Source organism: Notolabrus celidotus, chromosome 17, assembly GCF_009762535.1.
Source record: "Notolabrus celidotus isolate fNotCel1 chromosome 17, fNotCel1.pri, whole genome shotgun sequence".
Lineage (NCBI taxonomy): Eukaryota > Metazoa > Chordata > Actinopteri > Labriformes > Labridae > Notolabrus > Notolabrus celidotus.
Window position 1 is genome coordinate 10,428,712 of NC_048288.1, and position 27,694 is coordinate 10,456,405.

A 27,694-nucleotide genomic window follows, 5' to 3' on the forward strand; every position below is an offset into this window, starting at 1 on the left:
CAATGTCATATGATAATAGGAGTCAGAGTCTCATGATTTAGGGAGTTTTTTTTGTTTTCTCCACTCCCTTTTCTGCCTCTTCTCCCTCTCCTGTTTATGGAAGCAAAATCTTCAAAATAGGATTGAAGACACAGGGCTATGGGAAAGCTACAAGTTATACAGAAGGATTTATATTTTTTTTAACAGAGGCTACATATTTATATTCAGGGACAATATAGTGTATCTAAACTAACAAAAGCATATTTTACTTGGTTTTAGAAAGCGGATTATAACAGAGAACCTCATCATCATAATCTCAGTAAATTTGAGTAAATGTAGACTTATCTAATCCTCTGCAAATGCACATCAAGAAGAACCTGGATGATGAGGTCACTTTCTTAACCATGAACCACCACCAGAAGTTGAACGATGCAAACAGGGCTTAGGTTAATTAATAAAAGGTGTTTGTAGCACGTAATTTATGGTTTGTAGTGCATCCCTCCATAATTCATGTATTTAAGGTGGTAAGCCAATCACATTGTGATGTTTTCCATGATTGTTGTTCATACGCTTTATTGTTCTGCAGTGACTAATTTCCTAGTCATTTAGCTAGGAAATTAAATTCAGACTACTTGACTTCTAAAGGTAAGAAACACTCAGAAACAGTCAAAACTCAGCACAATATATCCAATATAAACACAGGACCACAGAGTCTGTTAGTAAAATATGTCAAATTGGTTTGCTGAGTATAGCTAAGGTTAGCAGAGCTAGCACCACCAAACTTCAGTCCTCCTTGCAGCTTATCACCCACATGCCTTTGCTGGTTACGAATTGCTTCCATTGAGTCAACTACACACAGCCTACATACCAGTCTATCTCCATTTTCCAGATCAAAACACTACCAAGCCATGCCGGGCTTTGAGAAGCCATCTGTGCTTTTTAACACCCAGGTAGTAGAGCTTTATAGCATTATGTATCATCAACTAAAGCCACAGACCCAGCTAGTGGCAGGTGGCTGCACTACAGCTGAGATACAACATATGATAGTCCTACAACAACAAGAATATTAATAACTTGTTTAACCGACGAGTAACACTGGTGCAAAGGTGATGACGTTTAATAGATTGTAGGGGACGAAACGCACACATCCCAAACGTTCCCCTTTGGGCTTAACAGGATTTGGAGATTCAAGAACATCTTTATTATTGCAGCAGAAAAAAACACTTCCTATAGTAAACACTGACCTACTGTGACTCTTTCCACACACCTCGTGCTATATAGGGGAAATGTGAGTGTCTGTGAGTGATCAGACCTCAACCTGCACACACTGTGGTCCTCCAGGGTCTAATTAACAGCAGAGGTGAACTGCTTCCCCTCCTTTCTAATCACCCTGACACACACACACACACACACACACACACAAACACACAAACACACACACACACACACACACACACACACACACACACACACACACACACACACACACACACACACACACACACAGAGAGAGAGAGAGAGTGAACCCTAATCAACACACTACCCCTCACAGACACACACTGAGAGTAATAAACGTGGCTGCCAAGAAGCAAGCTGTCTCTCTCAGACCTTACAGGTTACATTTGCATTTTATTATCATATGCCTTTGTCAGGTAAAGGTCAAACTGAAAAGACTGGAAGACCGTCCACACACTTCATGTTTTTGTTCCTTTGATGGCCAATTCAAGGTGATTCAAAGAGCAGCCGAGATCTCTTACATACTAAATTAAGAATAGTTTAGGATGGGTTTTTAGTTCTTGAAGAACTGACTGATGCTTTCTTCTCTTAGCGTGTCTCATATCATTAATTGGCATCACAGAATAAATGTCAGACTATAAGAAGCTGCTTTGAACAGGCAGAAATTTAAAGAGCCCAGCAATGTTTGAGCAACTCACTACAAGACTACTCTCATGGCAGGGAAAGCTGCTGCGACAACACCTACTGAGACTGCCAGCAGTCGTCAATAATACATGGGTAAGAGATTCTTTGTTCCATAGTAACAGTGCTGAAACCACTTCTAATGACCTGGTGACAGAGTTTGGCTGTGGTAAGTTATATCCAAAGGGGCAGTGAAGGAGGAGATGACTGATTATCTCACCTGGTAGCAAAATCATATCAAGAAACTTTTTTATTTTTTCACTGTCGTGCTATGTTTGCTTGTGTTTGTAAATTAATCTAATCTCAAATCATGAAATTGGTTCACAGCATTGTTCCACAGAGGCGACAGTCCCCAGTGGTCGCAGGTTTGACTACTGTTCCTGTCCCTATTTGGTGCATGCCCCCCGCCACAGCTCTCTCTCCACACATGTTCTGTTTCTCTCAAGCTGCCCAAATAAAGACAAGAAAGCAAAAAAATAACCATAGGACAAAAGAAAAAAAAAGGTGATGACCGATATCCAATATTACAACTTGAGCCACACATCTGTAAGACACTGTGCTACCTGGAACGCATCAGAAATTATCGATCCGTCAAAGTTTGCATTTTTACTTTTTCTTCATCATGACATTTAATTTTGGTAAACAGAAGACCCAAAAATTGTAAGTAAAACACAAGAAAACAAGTTTCTTTTTGGGGGGTCATGCTACTAAAGTAAGCGAGAGTGAAGCCTCTGGGTAGTGGTACGGTTTACTGTCAAAGTGAGACCTATACATGAAACAGATTAACAGGATGGAATGGACTAAGAAATGCCAGTGTCCACACAGTACACATCAGCGTGCAAAAGAAAGACTTAGCTGAAAGTAATTTTACACTATATGCTGGCTATAGAGTAACTGAAAATTTGGGGTCCATTCTTAGAGACATGCATCGCATATCATCGCCATACAGAGATAGATGATGATTGTTGGTAGGCTCTGAGATTGAGCCCATAGAGGGTGACCCAACTTATCACATGATTTTAATTTAAACTCAGAACATCTTTTCAATTAGTTCATGGTCCAAATTTCTAGTTTCAGGTCTTCCTCACAAAAACGTTATTACCATTTTGTAATAAATGTTCATATTAGATGGACAAAGAAGGTTTAGGGCAAGGCTACCTGCAGTTCCTAAATTACCACCACAAAGGCCTATCACCCATCATACAGGTGTATCATTGATTCACCCTCTCATCTTTGGTCACTTTTGAGTCTAGCAATAAAAAAGGGAATAACTCTTTGCTTCAACCCAGTTGTAACCACTTCTATTTGTACTCCCTGTAAATTTGACAGTTATTTGGTCAAATCCAGAAAGCTTGGGAAAACTCAGCCTTTGCCAAACATGATGCAACGTTGACCCCTCGTTTCGTGTTGCTTGTGTTCAGGCCATGAAGGGCACCTTTGTGTGGACGAGGCTGCAGAGGAGCAAAAGAAGGAGATGATGGGATGAAGTTCTGAATGCTAACGAGCAGCAGAGAGCTAATAGTTACTGACCACTTTACATCACATACACAGAGCTGTGAGCACTAAAGCACATCAACACACTGCTGTCGTGACTCCCAGCACGTGATCATTATTCAGTTGACTCTTAAGCTTATTAGCTCCTTACAATGAGCTGACAGAGGAGTTCAGACAGGTTCAAGATTCAGGAGCAAATAGTCACAAAAGACAGCCAGGAGACTCAGGATGCGGAGAAGATCAAGAAACAACACTGGCGTGGAAAGCTGAGAAACACTCGTACCACATGTTGTGATAAAAGACAGCAAGTGTTCATATATAACCATTAACGTCTGGAGGAACATCTTGAGTGAATCATGTTCACATTCACCTCTGAAGGACGACGCTCCTTCCTCACAGCTGTGGGCCAGTGAGGCTCTAATACTATCACAGCTCACTGCCATGGCTGTTCCAAAGATGAGGGGTGGACTGATGAACTGACCTTGTCTTTCTTGAGTGTCTTCAATGCAAAGTGAGCAGAGGGGGAGGAGGAAAGTCACTGATGCTCAATTGAGTCTGGACTGTTGCCATGGTGATGACACCACCCTGACAACCCTTGCTCTCTTAATGAGGTCAAGACGAGGAAAGAGGAGAAGATAGAGGGAAATAGATGACTGACTGAATTAGGTGACAGAACCAATAATCAGAAAAATGTAGAAGTAAGGAAATGGCTGTCACAGATATTTTTAAATCGATTACGATCTGTGTGTAAGGTTAAATTTAAAGACTTAATAGGTCATAGGTCAGCATGAGGACAGCTGTTTGATTCAGTTCAAACAGGCAGCTGATGAGAGTAGCTAAATATCTAGCAACAACTAAGGTTTGCATGAACATCACTTTGTGTATTGCAACTGTTTCAGTTCCTTCATGTCTTAATCTTCAGTCTTTACACGTACATAATTGTACACAATTCACACTAACATTGCAAGATCATTCTAACTGCAATCATAATTGCGATGTGAGAAAGTGTAAAGTAACTGCACAAAGGCTGCATCTACAGTCTAAATAAACGTGAGTGTGTTTGTGAATGTTGCAAACTGTCCTTGATTGGTTGGAGTATGTTTGGTTACACCCCTCAATTGCTGTGTGTGTGCAGGTATGCAGCATGTTTGATGGTCACATGACTATGAGGGCAGAGTGACCAACATGGATGCATGGCAAGCAAGTTGATGCTGAACTGATGGCGAAAAAAACACAACGCCTGATATATGGGAATATTTAGGTGGCGTTGCATAAGTTCTGGGCAAAACTTGCAAAGTAAAAGTTCCAAGGTATGAGGCAACACGAGTAATTTGTATCCACACTGTAAAGCATGATGAATACCTGCGTGTGTAAAGGCCCAGGCAAGTAAAGACAAGGAGAAAGCGACAGCCAACGGTCGTCAAAGCCAAATGAAACCACAGCAGAGCACAGTTAGTGTTAGTGAGAGTCTCAGGGGTCGTTTTCTGGTTCCAACATGTCTCCTGATTGATCAGATTATACATGGATCACTCTGAGTACATGTGCACACACTTTACATTAACATGCATCTCTAATGAATCGCCAGTGAAGACTTCAGAAAATTATCCGTATATCATTTCTGTCTTTGTATCTTCAAAATGCATCTTCATAACGCTATTTATTTACTGCAACCCCAAATTGCAATATTGTCCACTATAGCAATCACAATCCCACAATTTTACATTGTGTAATTCACACACATTCTGGCAAGAATATCACATAAAAATGTCAAATGTATTTTCTTTTGGGTCACTGATATCATAGCAGAGGGGAAACAGAGTTTCCTGTCTCTATAAACAGTCTCTGCTGGAAACTCTGCCCGTTAACAATGTGACACTGAGACACAGAACAGTCTGGGGCTCTGAATCACTAACATGAGACTCATCTGTGAGGTTATATAAATCAACCAAGTAGGCCTCCTCTGACTGTTGACAGCCCTGTCCTTTCACACCTTTTTTGGCCCTTTGTTTCCGCTACAATTGGACCTCGCTGCCTGCTTTGGAGGATATAACTCACTCTGGCTCACTGACAGCAGACAGGGATACAATGATGCATTCATGTGCAGCTCCTCTGGGATGTGAGATAAAAAAAGGTGGAAAATGCAAAGCACGTGCAATGACTGTGCAGGAGGAAAACAAACAAATAGACCACAGGAAAAGTCTACACACTTTGAAAGACCATAAACGTTTAGATTCAGAGATATCTCTGCTGACAAGAAACAAAAGCATCTCCATACAGCTGTTTAAAACAACAGGCAATTTATAAATACACAAAAACAGTTTCACCTTGAGATTGGGCCCCTTCCGACTCACAGAAAGATATGAGCTGAAGAGGTCCCACTCGGGGTGGAACATACACACATCAGCCATATATTGCCACTCACAATCATCCTCATTTACAGGTACACACAGGTACCATTCACATGACACATAATAATACACACATACAGACATACATTTGGACATACATATACCTAGCTTAATATGCACACATAAAGATTGACCTTAATAAAAGCCATCTAGCAAGAATTATAGAGATGAACATCCAGATAATAAAACATAAAAGTCCTAATTAAAATAATCAATAACTGTTCGTCATCTTCTATGAAACACAGGCATGCTCTGTTTTTAACACATCGCTTTTCAGAGATCCAGATGAGCCGGGGTCATCACTCAAACACACCGTAACACATCTGCCATTCCAAGAAATACAAGAGAGTAGTTTCCTGTGTGTATTTGAATAACTGATATGATGCCGTCTACTTCTACTGTATGCAAAATAATGCATTTGCATCTCTCAATGTGGATCTAACCTTCTTCTCATCATACTGTGTCAGAGGACGGCGTTTCCCTGCCACATGAACTCAGCTGCATTCCTCGCTCTATATCGTGTATTATTTATACCATTTTTATTTATGAGGAGTCATTCTGATTGACATATTTACCACCACAATGCAAATTTCTGCTGCCTGCAGCATTGTACAGAGATGACAGATGCAAGTTGACTGACCTGTTGTGTCTGCTGAAAGAATCACTCAGCATTTTGGTAAACAGGCTTGTTTGTTGTTGTTGTTTCTAACTGAGGATTGGGGAAAATGAATACTGTATGTGTCTGTGTTCGTTAAAGAACTGAAATCAGGATGTGGTGAGCTGAAGCATTAAGGCTTGAAGAAAATGGTTGTGATAAGAACAGCTGACACCTCTTGTGCTGATGTGATGTTCATTGTGTGTTTAATCAGCACTTTCATGAAGACGACAAAACTACTCCAAAAGGAGGCTGTGTTAAAGTCTGATACATGCTGGGACCTTTGATTTCATCTTGTTTCATTCATCTGCTGTGCACTTCAGTGCAGTGTCTCTGTCTTTAAATGACAGGTAGTGATCCGAGGTTTTCTTCCCTGTCTGTGAAGGAAAGATGGCACAACACCTTGCAACATAACTATGATTGCAAGACTCCAGGAAGTTGTGCACCAACACTGCACCAACCTGTTGTTTGAACAGATACAGCTTTGACACATGACAATGAAACTTCTGTGGCTTTTTTTTTTTAAACGTTGTTAGTGGATCAACAAAATGCAATACAACTTGTTAATTTCACATCAGTCATTCAGTCTGAAGGCTCTTAATAAGCTTCAACCTCTGCCATGAAAAAACAAAGCCAATGTAGATGTACAAAAAACTGCAGTTCCTTGAGTGTCCACTTGGGGGTGGCTGCAAAAGCTCATGAGGCTCCATTAACACCCATGGATTTACAAGAGTAATTAACATGTTTAAAGCTGTTTAAAGATCGTAATGCACGCTCTATCAGGACATTGTAGGACGACCAATCAGGAGAGTGGCTCTGATTGGTCAGAGCTGATGGGAGCGATTGGAATTTTTAGATTGCTGGATACAGAGGCAGAGGAAAAAAAGAGAGATTTTGCCATAATCTCAAAATACCTCATTTATTGATGGCTGTTTATGAGTGTTATGACTTTTTGCCAAACACAGCACAAAATAAGTACAGTATTTTTTACCCCAATCCTACCAACTGCAGCTTTAACTGCAGGAGACATTTTGACATTCATCTGTTATGGATTATTTTAACACAGAGAGTTCTGCATAGATTTGCATAATTTGGGGCACTACTTAACTGACTGACAGGCCTCAGCTCCACTTCTTTCTTTAGTGGAGGTTGACCAAAAGTTAGGTTGAGTCCACATTTTAGTTAAGGTGACCCCCACTGTTTGGTTTCTTAAAGCTTCTATAAGAGTCAGTGGATGACATCACTGAGATTATGTTCATGTTCTATGCTTCAAACGGTGTCCAGCAAACCATAGGCTCTATGTAAAACTGCAACAATCTTTACCCTTTACTGAATGATTAGTTGTACATGTAAAAGGAGTCACTGATAGTTACTGTAAGGTTACCATGTTGGTTTTAATCAGTGTACTGTTTCATCACTAGCTGCACTTTTTCACAGCAGCAGGAGCTGTTTAGAGTTAAGCTCCAACATGCTAGTGCTAAAGCAGACAAAGAAAGTTGGTGTTTTGCAGGTGCAGCATTTTGCAGCTAGATCCAAATATTCCCTCAGAATTGGGGGACCAAACGAGCTAGAAGGAGAGGAGCATTGATCTTGCAATAGTGAATAATACAAATGCAAATGCAAATATAAATGCAATATAAAAAAGCTCTTGCAGTATTTGCTAGATGTGTCTGCTATTTCCATTTGACTGCTACATTCACCACAAAAGTTATACCAGTATTCACATGGCATTCAGGAAGATAAATTAAATGTGCATGTTTTACCATTTATTTGATATATTACTTTAAACACAGCTATTATAATACAAGTTGCTCTTTCATGCACCTACCAAAATGTAAGTCCCTTCTCATCTTGAGACATCAGCTCTAATAAACCACAAGAATCATTCTTTTTTACAGAGGGATATACCTGCTCCCCTGCTGTTCATGTTCCTGATAACATCCCTTTTTTGGGTTTGATGACAGGCGCTGAGTCATTGGTGAGCTCCAGGAATATACTTAGCTCCATTACACTGAGTGTCTGAGCCATGCATGAAAACATGCTGGGCACTGTGTGTGGCAACAGTAACAAGGATGGAAGGAGGTATAAGCCATTCAGAGCAGAACATGAAACATAGATCATATTTAGAGATGCAAAGACATGGAGTATGTTCTTTCCATTTCTTTATCTCTTCCTCAGATGATAGATTAAATTTCATGTTTCATACATCTATACTCTAGGAGACAGATGATGGTCACTTTTCTGCTGTTGATGTTAACAGGAAGTGATTGAGAAGAATCCTCAGTGTCACACAAACACATTGTTTCTCTTTGTGACATGCACAACAGGAAGCGAGATACACTTCATTGTGGTTTACCAAAATATCACTTCCTGTTGCAGCTCGGCGGCTGCATCAACAGCTTCATATGCAGCTTCAAATTTGGCCCATGAATGCTGAAGTGCCACTATTACATGGCTGTGTTGAGTGCTTGATTCTGATTGGTCATTACGTAACAGTTCATTCGTAGCAGACTGCTGTTTCGAAGGACAGATCGTTGATATGTGCTTAGCTTTAATCACAGACTCTGACCACTTACTGTAATCACATCAATGTATAGAAAGAAGGTCAGTTAATACACAGTCCAAACATCCAAATGAGTTCTACTGCAGACCCACATCCATGAGCTCGGGGTGTAGTTGGATTTTTCATCAGTACCATAGAAAGTGCCTCAGCAGATGAAACATCATGTCTCCCATGATCTACCAATCTGCCTTCAGCAACTCAGTAGTGTGAACCCACCATAACAACCCACTTACACCACATTATCTCTCACATATCAGAGACAGTCAGCCCAGAACCCAGTGTAGTAACAGTGCCAGAGCCCTCAGAGGCCCTGACAGACAGCAGCATCGCCCCCCTGCTCTCAGATCAGCAGCTGCCTCTTGTCCTCAGTCCCTGACGGCCAATTAAGAAGCACAGACGGGCCTATTCCTGAACACTGGCACATAAAGGACATCTCAGCAAGCCTATAATGGAGCAGCCTCACCTGGGGAATACACAGGAAAAGCTGAGGACAGACAATAAAGGGGAGAGATAAAGTTCACGACGCAGTGCACCAGAGGGAGAAACACATTAGAGAAAATGACCAGACGTGTTTGGCTGGAGAGGAAAATCCAAAACAAACACTTGGTAATGTCTTTCAACCTCAAAATACTTGAGTGATGAGATGATACAAACACACCCAGTCTCTGTCTGTGTGTCTGCGCTGAGCGGGCTAACTGTGGCATGCCAAAACAAAGATACCTGCGTAATCAGCTGTGGTATTGGGAAATCACTTGAGAAATATTTTCATCCTGCTGAAACACATGTAGGATATTAGTTAATGCAGCTTCAGGTAAAAACAAGGTGTAATAGCTACACTGAGGAAAAGCTGACTAGAACAAAAACATTGGAGTGAAACATCTGTCTCTCTTATAGGCAATAATTCATCAATAGGAAGAGGAATGGTTTTGCATTTTGGCCACTTGTGCAGACCAGAGGAAAATAAATTGCCTAGAAATGGGCATGCTGTTCAGACAGGGTCCCAGGTGGGTTACATTCATGCTTTACTGACCCAGTGTGGAGCCCTTTAACCCATCAGGGCAAACCCATGTGGGGCCTCCATGAACACTGAGGACAAAACTGGTTGAATCTCAATGGGGACCCCAGATGGGCTCCACAACAGCTCAGGTGCAAACCATTTGGGGTCCACATGGGTGTGCTGGAGCGCAGTGAGAATATACACATTGTTTAAAGCCCCTCATGTTGCCGTATAAGCCCTCAAGCCCATCGCCACCATGGTTAGAGATGGAACGGGGTATATTGCCATGATTTACAGCTCTGTTGACGAATAAGGCTCTTACCACACTGATTAGAGGAGGGACATCAAGAGACTGTTCCCCAAGAAGGATCTGTGCTGATTAATCATTAAATGAAATGTGTTTTGGTTAGTTAAAGGGGCGGGGTGATGCAGCTCCACCAGCCAATCGCTGCTGCCCAGACTTTCACTCTAGATGTCATCACCAATACGATATGTCAGCGCCTGTTGTGGCAGGTATTTGACTCCAGTACACCTGAAGGAGGTAGAGATGCATCGTTCACCTTGAAGACAGTCCGAGGTCTGAACAGTAAAATTTGATTTTGCACAAATCAAATCACAGATAAGACCTTGCATGGCTACATAGAAACTGCAGGTTTCAGACTTTGCTGAACACAAAAGCAGGAGGGCAATTTAAACCCTTTGTAGACACATAAAATCTGACTATGTCAAATACACTGGTGTGACTTATATTCCACATTTTATAGTAATTACTGTTCTTTGAATAATAGTGAAGCTGGAATAATGTGTTGTTAGTGAAAGGCAAAGGTTAGCTCTGCCTCTGTTTTCCAAACCTTTTAAAAGAGGCTGAGTATACAGCTGGGTGTAATTTACTGGTCCTGACATGGGGTGACCAGCATGGATTTCATGCTCACTAAAAGAAGTGAAAGACTTTTGCTTTTGTTTAATGTTAATTTTCTCTTATAGAGCACGAGGAAAAGAAGGCAAACCATTTTTAACACACTAATAATTTGGTCCCAACAACTGTGTTGGTTCTCTTTCATGATGACACAATATACCAAGACATGACAACATATGAGGCAACATCTATTTGAAAGATTAGTGTTCATCCTACCACTCCGGCCCAGACTATGACAGGGAGCCCTGACGCTGATCTGTGGGCCTGTGGTGAACAAACACCTTACTAAGAGTCTGTAAAGAGGGTTGTTTCTGTCTTTTACTTCACCGTCCATCTGTATAACAGTGACTTAAAACTTTTCTGTGAATACCATGAGCATGACTTCAATCATCATTGCCATATAAAAGCAGGTTCAGGTTGATATGTTCAGGAATAACTTGATTATATTAAGTAGGAATTTTATTCTACATCCTAAAAGTTTAAGACACTGACTGTGAAATCACACCTCAGTTTCAGTCTGAAAGCCTTCCATGCATGTCATCCTCTCTTTCTTTCAGTCCCCGTCTTCTCTGTCCCTTCATACTGTGCAGAAATGCAAAGACAAAAGCCTCTGCATCTCAAACTCAAAAACACAAAGCAGACATTCCTCTGCTCTAAGCTAATAACAGAAATAAAAACCCTCATGTTGACTCCAATCTAATAATGCAGAGTTATTTCTTTCTGAAAGTCTGTGGAGATCCTGGCGTTAAGATTTATTGGGATGAGTTCATATGAAAAGCTTGCCCTCTCCCTTGCCCCTGGATTTAATACCACAATGTGATCCCTCATCCAAAGCCTGCACCCCAAGTTCACAGCCACACAACAGTCCCTTACGGGTCCATGTCAGTGAAAAGCCTCACTTTGAAGGGGCGGAGACGGGGAGGTCTGCTACTTTCTCCTGTTTTCTCCAGGAATGCTCACTTGTCAGCGCAGCGTGGCGGCGGGCTGAAAGAGCCTCCCCCATCCCTCCATTCAACTGATGCACAAAGGCAATTTCACAGGAAGACAAGCTTTCTCTCTGCTATTCTTCCTCCCTGCTCCTAGTCTTCTCTCCATCCCTTCCTCTCCTTCTCGCACGCTCATTCACACACACGCTCCCAGGCTGTCATTAGCATACTAATGGACGCGCAGGAGAACATGAATGTGAACAAGTGGGAAACTCCTGGAGGAAAAAAAAAAACAAGAGAGGAGAAGTCCTGGGAATGGCAGCACACCTCTCTGTCTGCTTTCTCCAAGGTGACTCTGTCAGAGGGTTTGCTCATTTGTCTGGACCAAACCTGCTCGGAAACACAACTCGACCCGAAGGCACTAATCTGTCAGACTGATGAATACAGAGGAAGTCAAACTAGAAAAAAAGGAGGAGATGCAGCTTCTCTGTTCAGCGCTGAAAGATCTTTTCAATCCTGGCTACATGACGTTAGGTTAATCAGGAATTAATTGAAGCAGGTTTAGGTTTTATGTAAAACCTGGCGAGAGCGACTGAGCAGACTTACTTCTAGATAAAGTAGTGTGACTGACAAAAAAATATTTAATGCTTCTGCTCCAAAAGTGGAAAAAAGGCACAAAAAGCCTCGCAGTGTCTTACTGCATTCTGCAAGCTGCGATAGAAAGTGTATATGAAATGCCAAATATTTGTACTCTCAATTAAAGACATGAGAAAGTAAAGACATTTTCCAAGTGTGTTTCCAAGCTGTATGAAGAGAAGCAAACTTGTTCACCTTCCACTGTTTTGACATGTTACTGTAACTAAATAAATATAGGACTCAGTGGTGAGAGTTAAATCATGCCTGACCCTGTCTAAATCATGCCTGAAGTATTGTGTTATTTTATTCACTTTCTACATGATCAATCGTACAACTTCTTGGTCTGCAGAGTTATTTTCAAATGGAGGAACATCATGTGTTTAAATGACAGCATCATTGCAGTGGAACCAAAATAATAAACAGATTCTTACTGATCTTCTGGTTGGGTAAGATGCTTGATTCTGATTGGTCTAAACCCCTAGACGATGGTTATTAACTTTCACTAAAATGAGCAACGCCAGAGGCAAACTGATCACACATCTCAACTCAACTCAACTCAACTTTATTTATATAGCACCTTTCATACATAAAAACATGTAGCCCAAAGTGCTTCACAGAGTAACAGACAGTCAGAAAACAACAGCAATGGTAAAATTATAAAAGGCATGATTGAAAAAGAAAACGTAAAAAAGAAAAGAAAATCAACACGGTAAAATTAATAAAATAAGTAAGAGTGGGAAGAAAAGTTAAAAATAATGTCATGTCAAATCAATTCTGGCATATTTCGCTTCTGTTTGTTGACGCCAACATAAGGTCATCAAAACAATGTGGCTGAAACACTAGTTTCAGTTAGCATGCTAAATCAGCACGCTACTGATATTTTCATATTGGATCCTGTGAATCCTGGGATTCCCCATAACTACCATACATTATCCCTTACTTGTGATTGGCCAAAATGGGTCCTCTAGAAGTAAAAGTACCTTTGTTAGTCCTGCAGAGGCAGTGAATTCTTTGTTTCTGTAATTGGTGTAATAACTGATGAACATAGTCATGGAAAGTTTGTAATATCACCTAACTTGTGATAAAATTAATGGTAGAGTGAGCTTTGTTGTTGATGATATTGGCTGTTGCTTCGCTCCACCTGTGATTTGAATGTTTGCCACCGTGTGGTTTCCTTCTACTCCAGGAGACACTGACTGAGTGTGAAGAAGCTGCCAATTACTCAGCAGGTGATGACAATAGGAACTAGATTCAACATCTTCTGGGAATCAGTGTGAGTGTTAGCAACCAACCAAACAACTATCCTGTCTTTCTGATTGGAAGCTGGTTAGCCTGGCATGCTAAATCCCATTTTCTGAATAAAATAGAGACCTGACAGCACAATGAGTCTGGACAGATGCTTCACTTGTATACTTCTAGAAAGAGCCAACCAACAGGCCCCAAGCTGAGATGCTTTTATCACTTTCTTCATTCAAAATAAAACTTTCACAACAAAAAAACAAAATCTGACTCAGAAACAACCTGCCGCTTTAAAATAAAAATATCTGACTCCTCTCTCTGGGAGCATTATCTCACAGCCACAGTCTACCTGGGGGCGTACTGTCCCTTTAAAAAAAGTTGAGTGGGCTGCCAGAGAGCTCATCACTGATCGGAAGTGCAGTTGCATAAGAGCATCAGTGGTGGGAACATGTATTTATGATGACGCCCGCCTGCCCTTTGCAGCAGGTTATAATTAGCTCTGTGCCTTTTGGTGGCCTGTCAGAGCAGGTGTCTGAAAGATCATCAGGGTGAAGATGAAGCATTGCTGCTGTCTAATACATGAATCAAAACATGCAGACTAAATATGCTGATAACTGACAACAAGGGTAGTTCATCTAGTTAATAAAACATAGTCTAAATAATGTAATTGGCCTTTTTGGTTTAGTTATGCACTCATTCATTCTGTTAAAAACACTTGAATGAATCAAATCACCCACTAACTTAGAAAAAAGTTTGACGTCACCAGTCTGTAGTCTCATTAAAGATCCACTGAAAGGTCTACAAGTGCCTGCCCATGGTGTGCAGCACTGTGGCACCTCATCACAGGAGGTTTTAATTAGGGTGAAGATGAAGTACCAGGTGACAGAACCTCATATAAAGTTTTCATTGTGATCGAGCTGTCAAGAAAGACTCACACTGATAAAGCCCTGCCATTACTCAACCTCGGAGCATCTGACATCTTAATCCATTTTCTCAGCTTGTTATCTGTTTAATACTGACAGTGATTTCATTACGGCCTGTGATAGAATCTTTTGTGTGAAATAATCATGTGAAGAACCAGGTTAACATTTACAGTCTTCAGGAAAATTGAAGATATTTGGCCTGATCATGTTGCAGCTGCTCAGTAAAACTAAAGCTGAAAAAGACTTCTGGTACAATAAAACACTCTTTTTACATTTTTTGGGGACTGAATGACTATAAAGGTACAAAAAGCTTTGGGTACAAATTGCTGAAGTAGTTTGCCTCTGCTTGTTCTGACAGAAACTGCCCATGGAGGCTGCAACCTTATACAACCTAACCAAAGTATACGTAGACTAATAGTGCTTTCTTTTGCAGCCCCATGTCCCTGGGGACAGTAGAAGGTCCACTGACAAAATTTGGAAGAGAGTCTTCTTATATCTGGGACACATTAAAACAAAATGAAACACAACAAATGAAGTTGGATCACTTCAGCTGTCATGGTGGAAGTGTGAGCAGAGGTTTTGTGTATTACACATCCAGCAGGAAGATAAATTAGGTCCTTTATTTGGACAAGGCTTGTATTAGAGGCAGGTCTTTATATTAAATTTTCTCTGTCTGAGAAGTATAATTGTTCATATTTTAGTACACAGTGAGCGGCTGATTCACAGTCCACTCATAAAGGATGTGATTTGTGGTATAGTGTATGCTAACATCAATGTTTGGGTCAGATTTGTGTTAAATTAGCTAAATCATGTGGTTATATTGGCCCCATCTGAAGCAGTTGTAAGCCTAGCTTCTGTTTCAGTTCTCCACCCGGTTTCTCAACAAAGAGGCCGAGTTGTCCAGGATCCCCTGAGGGTAACACACTTTCTATTGATACTATTGATAATACCTCATACACCCCCACTTCAAAACAAAGAAGAAAAACTATCCCTTTAAAGACAAAAAGCTTGAATAAAACACAGAGTTGAGAGGCTTTTCAGGGTGAGACCTGGGGCCTGTTGCATGAAAGTAGGATTAAGATATCCGGGATAAATGACTGAGCCGAGTTCACCCAATCCAAAACAAGAGCGTCCAGGCTCAGTCGGTTGCACAAAGACCAAGCCAGGATGAGCAGACACGGATTCATCAAGCCAGGGGAAACCAATCCTGGCTAAGTGCGCGTACGCAGCTTCTTTAAATAGACCCCAGATATCGATCGCAGATTCACTGATTCACCATGGCAACGCGTGCGGCATACTTTTCACCGTCAGAAGCGGAGATCCTCATGGAAGCATATGAAGAGGTGAAAGATCAAATCAGAAAGAAAGGCAACACAGCATCAATAATTAAACAGCGCCAAAAAGCTTGGGAAACCATTGCAGATCGCCTGAATGCGTAAGTAGTGCACATGTACACACTTACACTCTTGATAATCACTAAATTAAAATTGTTGTGGAATCGATGCAGATGTGTTTGAAATTGTGTAAATATAACTTCATCAGACTGTATAACTCTCTGATTTAATTTCCCCTTGGGAGAAATAAAATTTCTCCTATCTTATCCTGCAAGTGTGTTTGTGTGTATATATATGTATATACTTAATTACAGGACAAGATAGAAACTTTCTTTATATGTGTGTGTGTGTGTGTGTGTGTGTGTGTGTGTGTGTGTGTGTGTGTGTGTGTGTGTATGTGTGTGTGTGTGTGTGGCTTAAACATGACTGGGCCAAAAATAACTTGGCAGCAAGTAAAAGTCAAATACATGAACATCTTGCAGAATGGTAAGTGCCCCCCTGACTAATACTTACACAAGTGTACATTGTACCCAGAAGGTGCCTGCTCACACAAATTATGTACTGTTTTAGCCGTCAAAAAGAGAGGCCAAATACAAAGAACGGGTGGTGGGTCACCTCCCACCGCCCTCACCCCAGCCGAAGACATGGCCTTATCACAAAATAAAGGCAGGCCAGTTTTGGAGGGGATCCTTGGGGGGACAGAAACAAATGCATGTCCCCCCCAAGAGGCTAACCGCTTCATACAAGGTACCTTCTTCCATCTTTACATGTGATGTAAGCACATTCATATCTAATCCATTTGGACTATCTGACTTTGGTTTGCCTTGCAGTTTCTGGCAGCACCATCTCCTTGCTGGAGCCACCAATGCCAGATGATGATGATGATGATGATCCAGTAAGTACACTGTACGCCTGCCGTGTTCCCTGATCAGGGACCAATATAGTTGAATTACTTTAGTTAACATGCTTTAAATTTCAGTTATATATGGCCTGCAGTGGCAGAGACATATATATATTCAAATTTGAATTAATTTGACCTCTTATAATTGCACTGTATATTGTGTATACAAGCTTGTAGGGAGGCTACTGCATGTATTAATTTGTCTGTTAATTTGTTGTGTATGGATTTGGCCTGCATTTATTTCAGTGTGCAGACATTATATACAGACTGATTGTGTATGCATTATTTTGTTGTATGCTTTTGATTCCATGCTTTCTATCTTGTAGAGTCACTGTGTGGCTTCAGTTTTGAAAGGAGCTGATGGTTTACCTGCTTTTATTATCCTTATTCAATAAAGGAAGATCATATCACTCTCTGTGTATTTATATGGGATGTGTATTTTATATATCGCGTGTGTGGAAACTAAATTATCTAATTGCAATTTGCAACATCTAAAATCATCATTTATCTACAATGATTACAAATCAATGATCACAAATGTTTAAATAATGACTGTGGGTCTAGTTGAATGTGATAACAATGTGTAGTGGACAGCAGAATAACTATTAGTTTCCATTTGTGGTGACTGCTGACTGAGATAAGGGATGAGATTAAATAGATCCTGGAACTTAGCCTGGTCTGGAGCAGGCTAGCTCCAAAGACTAAATCTCCATGGTAACTAATGTCATAGAATATCCTGCTTCCTCCTATCCTACTTTCATGCAACCGGATCACGGATAAGTTGAGCCAGGATAAGCAACATATCCCGGCTTAATCCCTTATCCTAGTTTCATGCAACAGGCCCCTGGACTTTGAGGTCAAAACATTCACCTGCGTGTTTCAAGAGTTGAATCTGTATGTTTGGGTATGAGGATGTGTCTTACCTACTGTGGGAGAAGACATGAGTTTGGCAAAAGCTGCTGTGGTTCATGTTACAGGAGAGGACAAACAACATAAGTGATCATACGGGTTGGGGGACTATACGGAGGATTGGGTAATCCCCCAATATGCTCGGTCGACTCCTGTGCTCCAGAATATTATTGGCCTGTGATAAATAAGATGCTATTCTTAGACAGCACAGTCTGGTGCAGTCTGCGGGGATGAGGCAGCATTAGAACATGCTATGATATCTGATCTGATGTATTTTGGATGAGCTTTAAAGAGGTTGAGAAAGCCTTCCACTGGCTGTTAGATGTCAGTGTTTATCTGGTCTAGATTTGTGAATCTGTCCCAACAGTATCTGCTCATTACAGAGGATCTTACAGAGGATTTGATGCAGATTAAACACTTGGATTGAGTAAGTTAGTCATGCAGAATCAGACCTGAATGCATCATGTTCTGTGGTGCTCTCTGACCTCCTCCTCGTGGTTTATGATACGTCTCCACTTTAAGTAACACCAGAATTTATTTAATTTCCCAATCTCATACATGATGGAACCAAGTGATGAAGGGGGCTTTACACAAACGTCATGAGGTGTCGTTACAGCAGCTATTAAAAGATTCACTTCCATGCCTGTTGCTCATCACTGTGAGGGTCAAGCCGAGCTGAGCTGAAGGACTCCTTTCTCTACCTCAACTTCCTCCTCCCACCGCCAAAACGAAACTACACAAAGTGCACCTGAAACTCTTCACAGTGTTACGTTTCAGTTCAGCTCTCAGATTCCCGCTCAGCATGTGGAACGAACACACAGAGAACAGCTATTACTGACAACACGCAGCAAGAACGTGAGGGGGGAAATAAGAGCAGAGTCTTTAAAAGTGAGGCCAAAAGGGAGCCAAAGAGCTGATTCTCTATCATTCAGTAATCCAACCACCAAACAATCAAGTTTCAAATTTAAAATCTTGAGGCTATTGGCTAGAGCACTAGCTTCTTCGCCTGGTCTTCATCAAACAAATTGGGCAGAAGGAGACCTAAAGTTGAGAAAGTAGCAAGAAAACAGACCTAGTTTTTTCTATGCACACCAAAAAATATGTCATTTATCAGCAGACATGTCAACCAATTCTTGTACGCTCTCTCTGTGGCGTCAAAGATGGAAACTTAAAAGTGGCGTCTGAATAGTGACACCCGAGAGCCTTTCCACACCTACTTAAGTGAGACCCAAAACCACAAACAATACTGTCATCCTATAGATTTGTGAACTGGGCCACGTTCGGCCTCCTTCTTGCTCTAAAGAATGAAATCCAGCTCTGACAATGTTAAAAGGTACTGCTGTATAGAGGCAGGTATTGAAGATAAAACATCTGCATAACGGAGAAAAGATGAGTTGGCAAATTTGAAACATATACTATTTTAAGCTCTAATAAATGCACCAGCCAGTCTGAATTCTTGAGGTTTAGAAAAGGTGATGTATTAAAATGAAACAAACCCAAGAAGCTTCACTCTCCTCCGCTTTAAGAAATTAAACTCTCACAAGCTGGAGGCCAAGAAAGCTTCAGGCAACTCAAACGAGTCTGTCTTTGTAAGCGGAATGGTGTGTTTCTGTGTGTGTGTGTGTGTGTGTGTGTGTGTGTGTGTGTGTGTGTGTGTGTGTGTGTGTGTGTGTGTGTGTGTGTGTGTGTGTTGGAGCAGACAGTGTGAGTCTCCCTCTGCCGCCTCAGAGAAAGTCTGAGTGACATCAGACGCCTGAGGAATGCCACAGTAGTAAGAAAAGAGAAAGCAGAGGAAAGGAGAGAATGAAAAGAAGGAGTGATGCGGCTGAACGGGACAGACTGGTTTCTCTGCAATGAGAATGTTCTTGATTGAGGAGACGAGCCGGCTCGGGTCAAACCTGAACAACACGAGGAGCATCTTGTTGACTCTGAAAAGTGTTTTTCCATTTCCTCTTCATTTAAAGTTCCTCATGTTAGTTAACACCTGAGTTCACATTCAGCCAACCAGGGGAGTTTAACCTTTGTTCTCCGTTCTCAGTCTCTTTATGTCTCTTTTTACCTAATTCAAACCTCTTTTATAATCATACATATCCTTTAAATCTTCTTTAAGTCACTTGAGTCTTTTCTTTATGTTGTTTTACATCATTTTATGTTATTTGTTGTCTCTTTCATGTTAATTATTTGACTCTTTGACTTCTTTTAAGCCATCCAATATCTCTATTTCTAATATTTAAAAACTAAAAAGACTTCCATGTATCTCTTTCGATTATCTTACCTATTTTAAGTTATTTAACATTTCTTTTTCTTCTTCTTTTAACTTCATTAGAGAAGTTTGACTTCTATTTTAAGTTATTCTACCTTTCTAATAAGTATTTTGACAACTCTTTGGTTATTTAAATAATCTATTTAGTCATTTAAATTGTCCTTTGAGTCCCTGTTTGTCTCTCTTATGTGATTTGACATTTCTTTTTTAATTATTTGATATATTTTAGATTTTTTTGGAAGCGTATTTTTGTCTACTTATTTTGCTGTTTATTTCTTTTGATAAGTTTTAATTTTCTTTAACTTTTTTGGGCTGTCAGGTTTATTACTATTTATTTTTGAATACTTATCTATACTTCTTTTATCATCTTTTTCTGTATTTTCAAATTATTTTCTTTTTTCTTTTAGAGGGACTATGTCTGTAGAATTATAACTATTATATATTTGAAAAATATATAATACAAAATATTTCAATAAAACATACTTATGAAATTTTACCTCTGTGGCTGTTAAACATCTTTTTAGTCTCTTTTATTTGTGATTTTACTTATCATTTAATTCATTACATTGACTTATTTCAGATCATTAACATCTGCTTTAAATGACTGACACTTTTTCTTTATCATTCTGTCTCTACTCAGTTTTTCATGTTTCTATGTGTGTCAGTTGGTTATTAATGGGTTAATATTAAGTGCAATAGTTTGACTTCTGCTGTAAAGTTGCCAAACTCCTAAATTACCTGAGTCTGTTACATTTCCTCTGCACAGTATAAATAGTTCCGGCTTCAAGGCAGATAATGGACTCAGCTGAACTCACATTAGGACAGAAAATAAGACAAACTGTTGAATGTCCCCGTAGCCAAAGATCACATTCCTCTGCTGTAGAAGTCGATCACACTTATCAACTTAGAGCTCATGAGGTCAGCAGTCAGCAGCAGATTACAATCAGCTCACACACCCTGACAGAAGAGGAAGTCAGATCTGCGTTCTCACAAGGCTGAATGCTCAGTGACCACACACACACGGGTTGCATAAGACTTCAGGGAGATGTCATCTATTGTAGTGATGCAATGTACTGAAATGTTGGCCGATGTCAAGTAGGGATAATCCCAGTGGTCATCTCAGCTGATACTAATATTGATTCATTGAATTTCCCCATCATGTCTCTACTTTCAGACAGCTGAACTTTATTTAACTGTGACTAAGAGGTTTGTGACACATTTAGGAATACAATCATCGATTCTATGTTTTAACTATTTTAATGCTTATTGTAGCTTTAATTTGACAACCCCATGTAAATGTGTTTATGAAGTAGGGCCTGGATTTATTCAACAGTGACTTACAGAATATTTTCTGTGTAAGATTTGCAAACATCTTGTCTGATGTCCCCTCACAACCATGACAGAAGTACAGGTACGCTGCTAATGCCATCATATTTTAAATGGTTGAATAGATCATAAACAAGTGTGCAATGTGAGAGCTATGAGAAATTACATTGTTAAATAATGGGGGACCATCTAAAGTGAAAATAATATAAAACTGAAGAGTGCACTTTAGCTAAAATGACAGTACAATAACAATAACTGTGTTTGCAACATCTCCCTCCTGAATCCAAAACAAATCTAAAAAGCTTTTTGTCACCACTAAATTGGCACCAATCATTCTGAGGGTAGCTGATAGCTGGAAATTATTTTTAAGACTGCCTCAAAAAGAAGTGAAACACCACCCATCCAATAGTTAAAATATACACATGCGGTGTGAGGAAAATATTGTTTGACTACATCAAATAACTTTCTGGGATAAATTCAGACTGCACAAATAACTGCAAAGCCCAACAAAGCATATCACGTCTCTCTTTTAAACAAGTACACATGGGACACAGAGAGGGGAGTGTCCACTACTAGGTAGTTGATGTTGTTTTGTTGCTAGAAAAAAAACAAGTAAACCAGATATAAATAAATACAGTCCAGCTTTTGGCTTGATATTGCATTCAGGAACAGAACCTAGAAAATAACATGCCATCAGTCGAATTAAGGAGAAGCAAGACGAAACTTCATAAACTTAACTAGTAAATGGATTGACTTACATATTTAGATGTCATCATCCATTTCTAATGATATGAAACACAAACTTCTGATTAAACAAAACTCTTTTTTTAAGAAATCCAAAAACTTCAAAACTGGTGTGTTAACTTTTCTTGGAGCCAGTAAAGTACTTTGCTTACATCTTTCATCTCCTCTGATATTACTTGTGCTGCAGAAGCAGCAACACACTGTGGTAATGACTAGCTCGCTAGCTGGTTACTGAGTCTTCTCCTTCTGCCACACCTTCTTCTACAGATGGCAACCAGCATAAAAAACATTATCAGCCCCTATCATGAACCGATTAGTTACAGATTAATGCGGTATGCTTATTTTTAGCACTAAGTCAACATTTCATTTCTTAGAAGAATTGTTATCAATACTGGTGTATCTTGACAGCTTGAGTAACAGAGTTCTTGAACTTTGACCTTACGTAACCAAATTCTAGTCTATAATTTAGTCTGATATGACATTTGTGCTGAATCAGAAGATATTTCCTCTGGTCTTTCCCTAAATATCCCACTCATAAAAACAGGATGGGAATACCAGTCAGAAAATTGTCTTCCAAAGACATTATGATTTCACAGGGCAGTTGACCTTTGACCTTTTGGGTCCAAAATACCATCACATTAACTTTTATGCAATAAGATCAGTATGTGAAAGTGTGAGATCTTGGCATCTGAATTCTTGAGTTTTGCTCCCCTACATTTTTTGATATGATGTTAAATGAATGAGACAGATGGATATTCAAACTGGCTTTCCAGGTACAGGTACAGGTACAGGTACAGGTACAGGTACAGGTACAGGTACAGGTACAGTACCTTATGGAGTAGCAGCTTACTATGATAATAATTATACAACATTTAAAACTTGAATGTTTTTTGTGAACTTAATGATTGTTTTTTTCTTAAACTTAATTTTGCTGCTGCTCATGGCCCGGTCTCTCTTAGAAACTCTGAAGTCTGATTTCAGTGGGCCTCACCTGGCTTAATGAAGGCTAATAAAGGTTCAATAAGAGAACCACACCAATCCAAAACTCTATAGTGTTGTTTTTCTAAACATATTAACAGAAATATTTGGATGTTCTGATTTGTTCTGATCGTCGAACCTGAATCACCAGAATTTGCAAACACTGTGTAATGTTTGTCCAACAGAGCTGGACCCAGACTTGGCTGTGTGAGGGCGGCTGAGGAAGAGATCTGGGAGGGAAGGAACAGGCTGCGCTCACACAATGAAGCTGTGAGGAAACGAGCCAGGAGGAAAGAGTGGGAAAGAATGGCCACTGACAAGTTAACAGCCACTGGTGTGCAGGTTGAGTCAAGTTCACTGGGACATGATGAGTGAGCCTGGCTCAGGATCAGCTGGCTTGTGCATGCATTTTTCACACAGGACTACGTTTAAGATTCTAAGGCACGAATGAAAAGGTTATATATTGACATTAGTTTAACATCGTCATAACAGGCAGTCTACTATCAGTCAAGCATGTCCCTCTTATTAGCTCACACTACCACTCCACAGTGAGCTGGTGAACAAACAAGGTGTCAGTGTGAGAATGAATGAAGCCACAGAGGCCTTATCTTCATGTCTGGATGCCAAGATAGCTACACCTTTACTTAAAGAGTCACAGGCAGCTTTATGCACATTTTTTTAACCTTTCTAATACGAGAAAGGTCAACCAGGCTACAGTTTGAGACCCCTTTAACACAAAAGCAAAAGCCTTGTATGAAGAAAAGGGGATCTCAAAAGCATCAGATCTGTCAAAAAGTCTGCAGACACACCGTGACATCCAGCTTAAGTCTGATGCTCTTTCATATAACACCTGTGAAATTCATTTAAGCTGGATTCAAGTCATAAGACCTGGACCATTCAAGTCTCACACTGCTCTTTGTCCCTCTCTCTCTCTCTCTCTCTCTCTCTCTCTCTCTCTCTCTCTCTCTCTCTCTCTCTCTCTCTCTCTCTCTCTCACACTCTCTCTCTCACACACTCTCTCTCTCACACACTCTCTCACACACACTCTCTCACACACACTCACACACACACACACACACACACACACACACACACACACACACACACACACACACACACACACACACACATACACACACACTTACTTGCAGGTAGGTGTTCTCATTGCTGTCAGGTCACTCTGCTCTCCTGGAGTCTGATGAGTGACCTGATGCTTATTGACAAGAGGAGCATCCTGCTCTCCGCCTCGCTTATTAAACTGAGTCACACAGTTGATCATCCCTGAGTGTGTTGGAGCACAGTGTCGCTGGTGAAATGACACTGTGTAAGAGAGAATGACTGATGGAAATGGCCTGCCTGGTGTGATTATAGTGAGAAAGTAATAGAGTCTGAATAATATCTCTGTCTGCCAATAGTATGAGGCAGATGCAGGCGTGAATGTGTTGCAGCGTGTACAGCAGAACATCACAGCTGAGTAGACTGAGGGACACACTAAAACTTAATAACAATGTATCCTGTCCTGTCCTATAGGGTTGAGTGATCTATTGTGTAACCATCTCAATTGCAAGGTGTGCACGCGCAATACTCTCATAACCTGAAACATGTCATGCTGTCACCACTTTCTCATTTTGCATAATAAATTTACAATAAAAGTCCATCTGATGTCACTCTAAAGCAGCTCACCGGACCCAGCCTACTGCTGCCTGTGCATGCCGAGTCTGGATCTTTGTATCACATGGATGCATCATCGCTGCTGTCACAGATACCCGGCAAACACTCGATTAAGCGAGACGGATATGAAGACAGTGGATTCCCACTAGTTCAGGAGTGTGTTAATGTCGAGGACACACATTCTACCAGGCTGACATTGTGTTTTCTTCTTGTTCGTGCACGAATACGAAAAGTGAAAACCACTGGCAGAAGAGGACTGGTTGCATATTAAACATCTAACATTGTGAGAAATGATAGAGGACATTTAAGTAAGTCAAATGTGTTTATTAGTAAAGTTTATGACGTATGGTTATCTCTCCTCCTCTAGTGCCAGTCTCTGTGAGAAGGGTATGGTATGGTATGGTATGGTATGGTATGGTAACGTATCATCGTTGAATTGTAGGTCTGGTCTTACTAGAACAGATTCGTTCATTAGGATGCTGTACCAGAGTTGTGTCTATTCATTAAAGCATGCTCTGATATTTGGTGTCTTCAGGTTTGTTTACCATTTGATGATTAATCTGAGTATCGTAGGTGTTGCACTGCAGATGTTGCAGCTGCAATGTGAATCTGAAAGTGAGATCTAAAATCAATTCTTTAAAGACACAGTCTCATTTTAAATCATGTGCACACTGACTGCATGATTCTTGTACATTTACTGTACAACTCTTGCACTCAATGTTGAACCTGAAGAAGAGTTCAGGGCCTTCAAGACACATAATAACTGAAACTATTAGTTCTGTTGCCAGCAAATAAATATGCAGCAGTAATGATATGAAAGATATATATTCTATATCTAGATCTAGTTATCCATGAGAAAAGATCTGAAACCTTCCCTGGATCTAGTTGGTTTATCAAAAACAGTTGTGACCTTGCATTCTTGGTATTGTGTGTGATCAACTTCTAATTGGTAATTAGATTTTTTTCCCCAGGTATTAGCCGTTAGTTCTCGCAGCGTTAAGCATCTTTAGACCCGTTTGTTTCTCAGTCACAAACCTGACCCATTAGAGCTCCCTGCCAGCTGAGCCCTGCTGCCAAACTGTGGGGTAAATAAAGCCTGTGTGTGTGTGTGGAGAGAGTAACGGCCCAGTAGTGCTTGCCACCATTCTTTCTCTCACAGCAATCTCCAAAATAAGCTGCACTGCTCCAGATTGAAACTAGAACAACCTCTCTTTGTAGGTCTGCTTTCAGGCCTCCTCTCCTGGGCTTCTGTGTGCTCACTTTCACTAACACAGGTTAAGTTTAGAATTTGACCTAGGTCACTGTTTAAGGGGAGAATCCTTTTTTGCCAAGATGTAAACCACATGCAGAAAAGCTGAAGGTTTTGTTTCATTACTGAACTCTAAAAAGCTACTTTTGACACACTGAATTGTACTTTTCAAGACAATGACAGAGGGGAACTGGAGTCTAAATATGAGCTGCAGTGGATGAATGATTTATGCATAACATCCATATTTAGGCAAGAGGATCTGACACATCATGTCAGAAAAGGTCAAAGATCAAATCTGAAATCTTGTGCTCATGAGATGAATAATAATTTCTTGATTAGCTCTTAAAGACAAGTCCAATCTTTGCTCATGGGCACTCCAGCTTCAGTTCTGACTCCAAGACATCAGCTTCATCAATGAAACTGTTAGTATCTCATCTACAGCCACACCTATTTAACAGTTCCAAGCCATCTCATCTGCAGGACAACAAACCAACAAAGTCTGCACGTGAGGGTACCGGTAGACTGGTGCCTATATCTGTCAGCTCGCCACCCAGCATCGACCCCCACCCTGCAGGGCCGCAGCATCCCTCCCTCCCTCTCGCAGCAGCAGCAGCAGCAGCAGCAGGACTCACCCAGTGTTTTGACTGCGATCTGGCGAGTAAGAGGCGGCGGCAGGTTGATGCAGACCAGATCCACATCCTGATGCAGCAGCACGTCGTCGATCCGGTTGGTGTAAAACGGCACATTCATCTCCTTGGCCAGCTCCTCCGCCTCCTCCTGCGTCCGGCCCCACAGCGCTTTGACGGCGAAGCCTTCATTCTTCAGCAGCGGGATGATCACCCGGGCGGTCAGGCTGGTGCCGAACACGCCGACCCCAGGAAGCATGGCTCGGGTTAAATAGTCTGATATGGTTCTGTGTGTGTGGTTCTATAGTTCCGGATGGAGCCAGAGCTGCAGGGGAGGGAAGCGGCGCCTGGGACTGTCAGGTTGGCCATCCACCTGCAGCCAAACACCGCCCGTTCTGCATTTCCTCGTAGTTCTACGATCGGGCATTAAATGTAGTAATTCCCTTAAATAAAAACACTCAGCACAGAAAAACCAAGCCAGTCCTCCTCGGTGTTAGAACGAAGGATTCAAATGCACCATTCCGGTCTCTACCTCGTCCCCGTCTGACAGCGAGCAACGCACAGACTGCGCCAAGCAGTGAAGGGCATGTCACCTCCTCCTCCTCGGGTTGAATGTTTGTCCTCCAGCAGGAGTTTTCTCTCAGATACAAAGAGTAAAAGAGAGCTGGAGAGGAGATTTATCTGCCGGCATGCTGACAGAAACACCGCCGTCCCCCTCTGAATGCTCCCCGGAGGATCCGCAGCAGCAGCAGCGGCAGCAGCGCTATTATGCTGGAGGCAATACAGACATGCGCAGTCAAGTCAGAGACAGAACCAGGAAACGCTGCTAGTCACACAGTTTAGAAATAAAAGTATCTTACAAGCTACACATTATAATGTTTATATGTCGAAGACCCCCAGATTAATTCAATTTAATATGACAAACAAATGTAGCAGCGTAAATCAAACAAAAAGTATTTATTGGTTTGACTTTTCTTTTTCTAATTTTTACCCCTAAGGTCTCTGACTGATGGGAAAGACGGCTGAGTTCACTTTAGCCT

The 27,694-nt window shown here is 40.9% G+C and overlaps 1 protein-coding gene across 1 annotated transcript in view; it reads right to left on the reverse strand.

Annotated features, from left to right (window-relative positions):
• Window positions 1–27,445, reverse strand: part of si:ch211-276f18.2 (glucose-fructose oxidoreductase domain-containing protein 1) — a 41,145-nt gene extending 13,700 nt beyond the window's left edge. The window contains exon 1 of the mRNA XM_034707007.1: window positions 26,661–27,445. Coding sequence (XP_034562898.1) covers window positions 26,661–26,913 — 253 coding nt within the window. The 5' untranslated portion in view covers window positions 26,914–27,445. The remainder of the gene's footprint in view (window positions 1–26,660) is intronic.
• Between the last annotated feature and the right edge of the window lie 249 nt (window positions 27,446–27,694).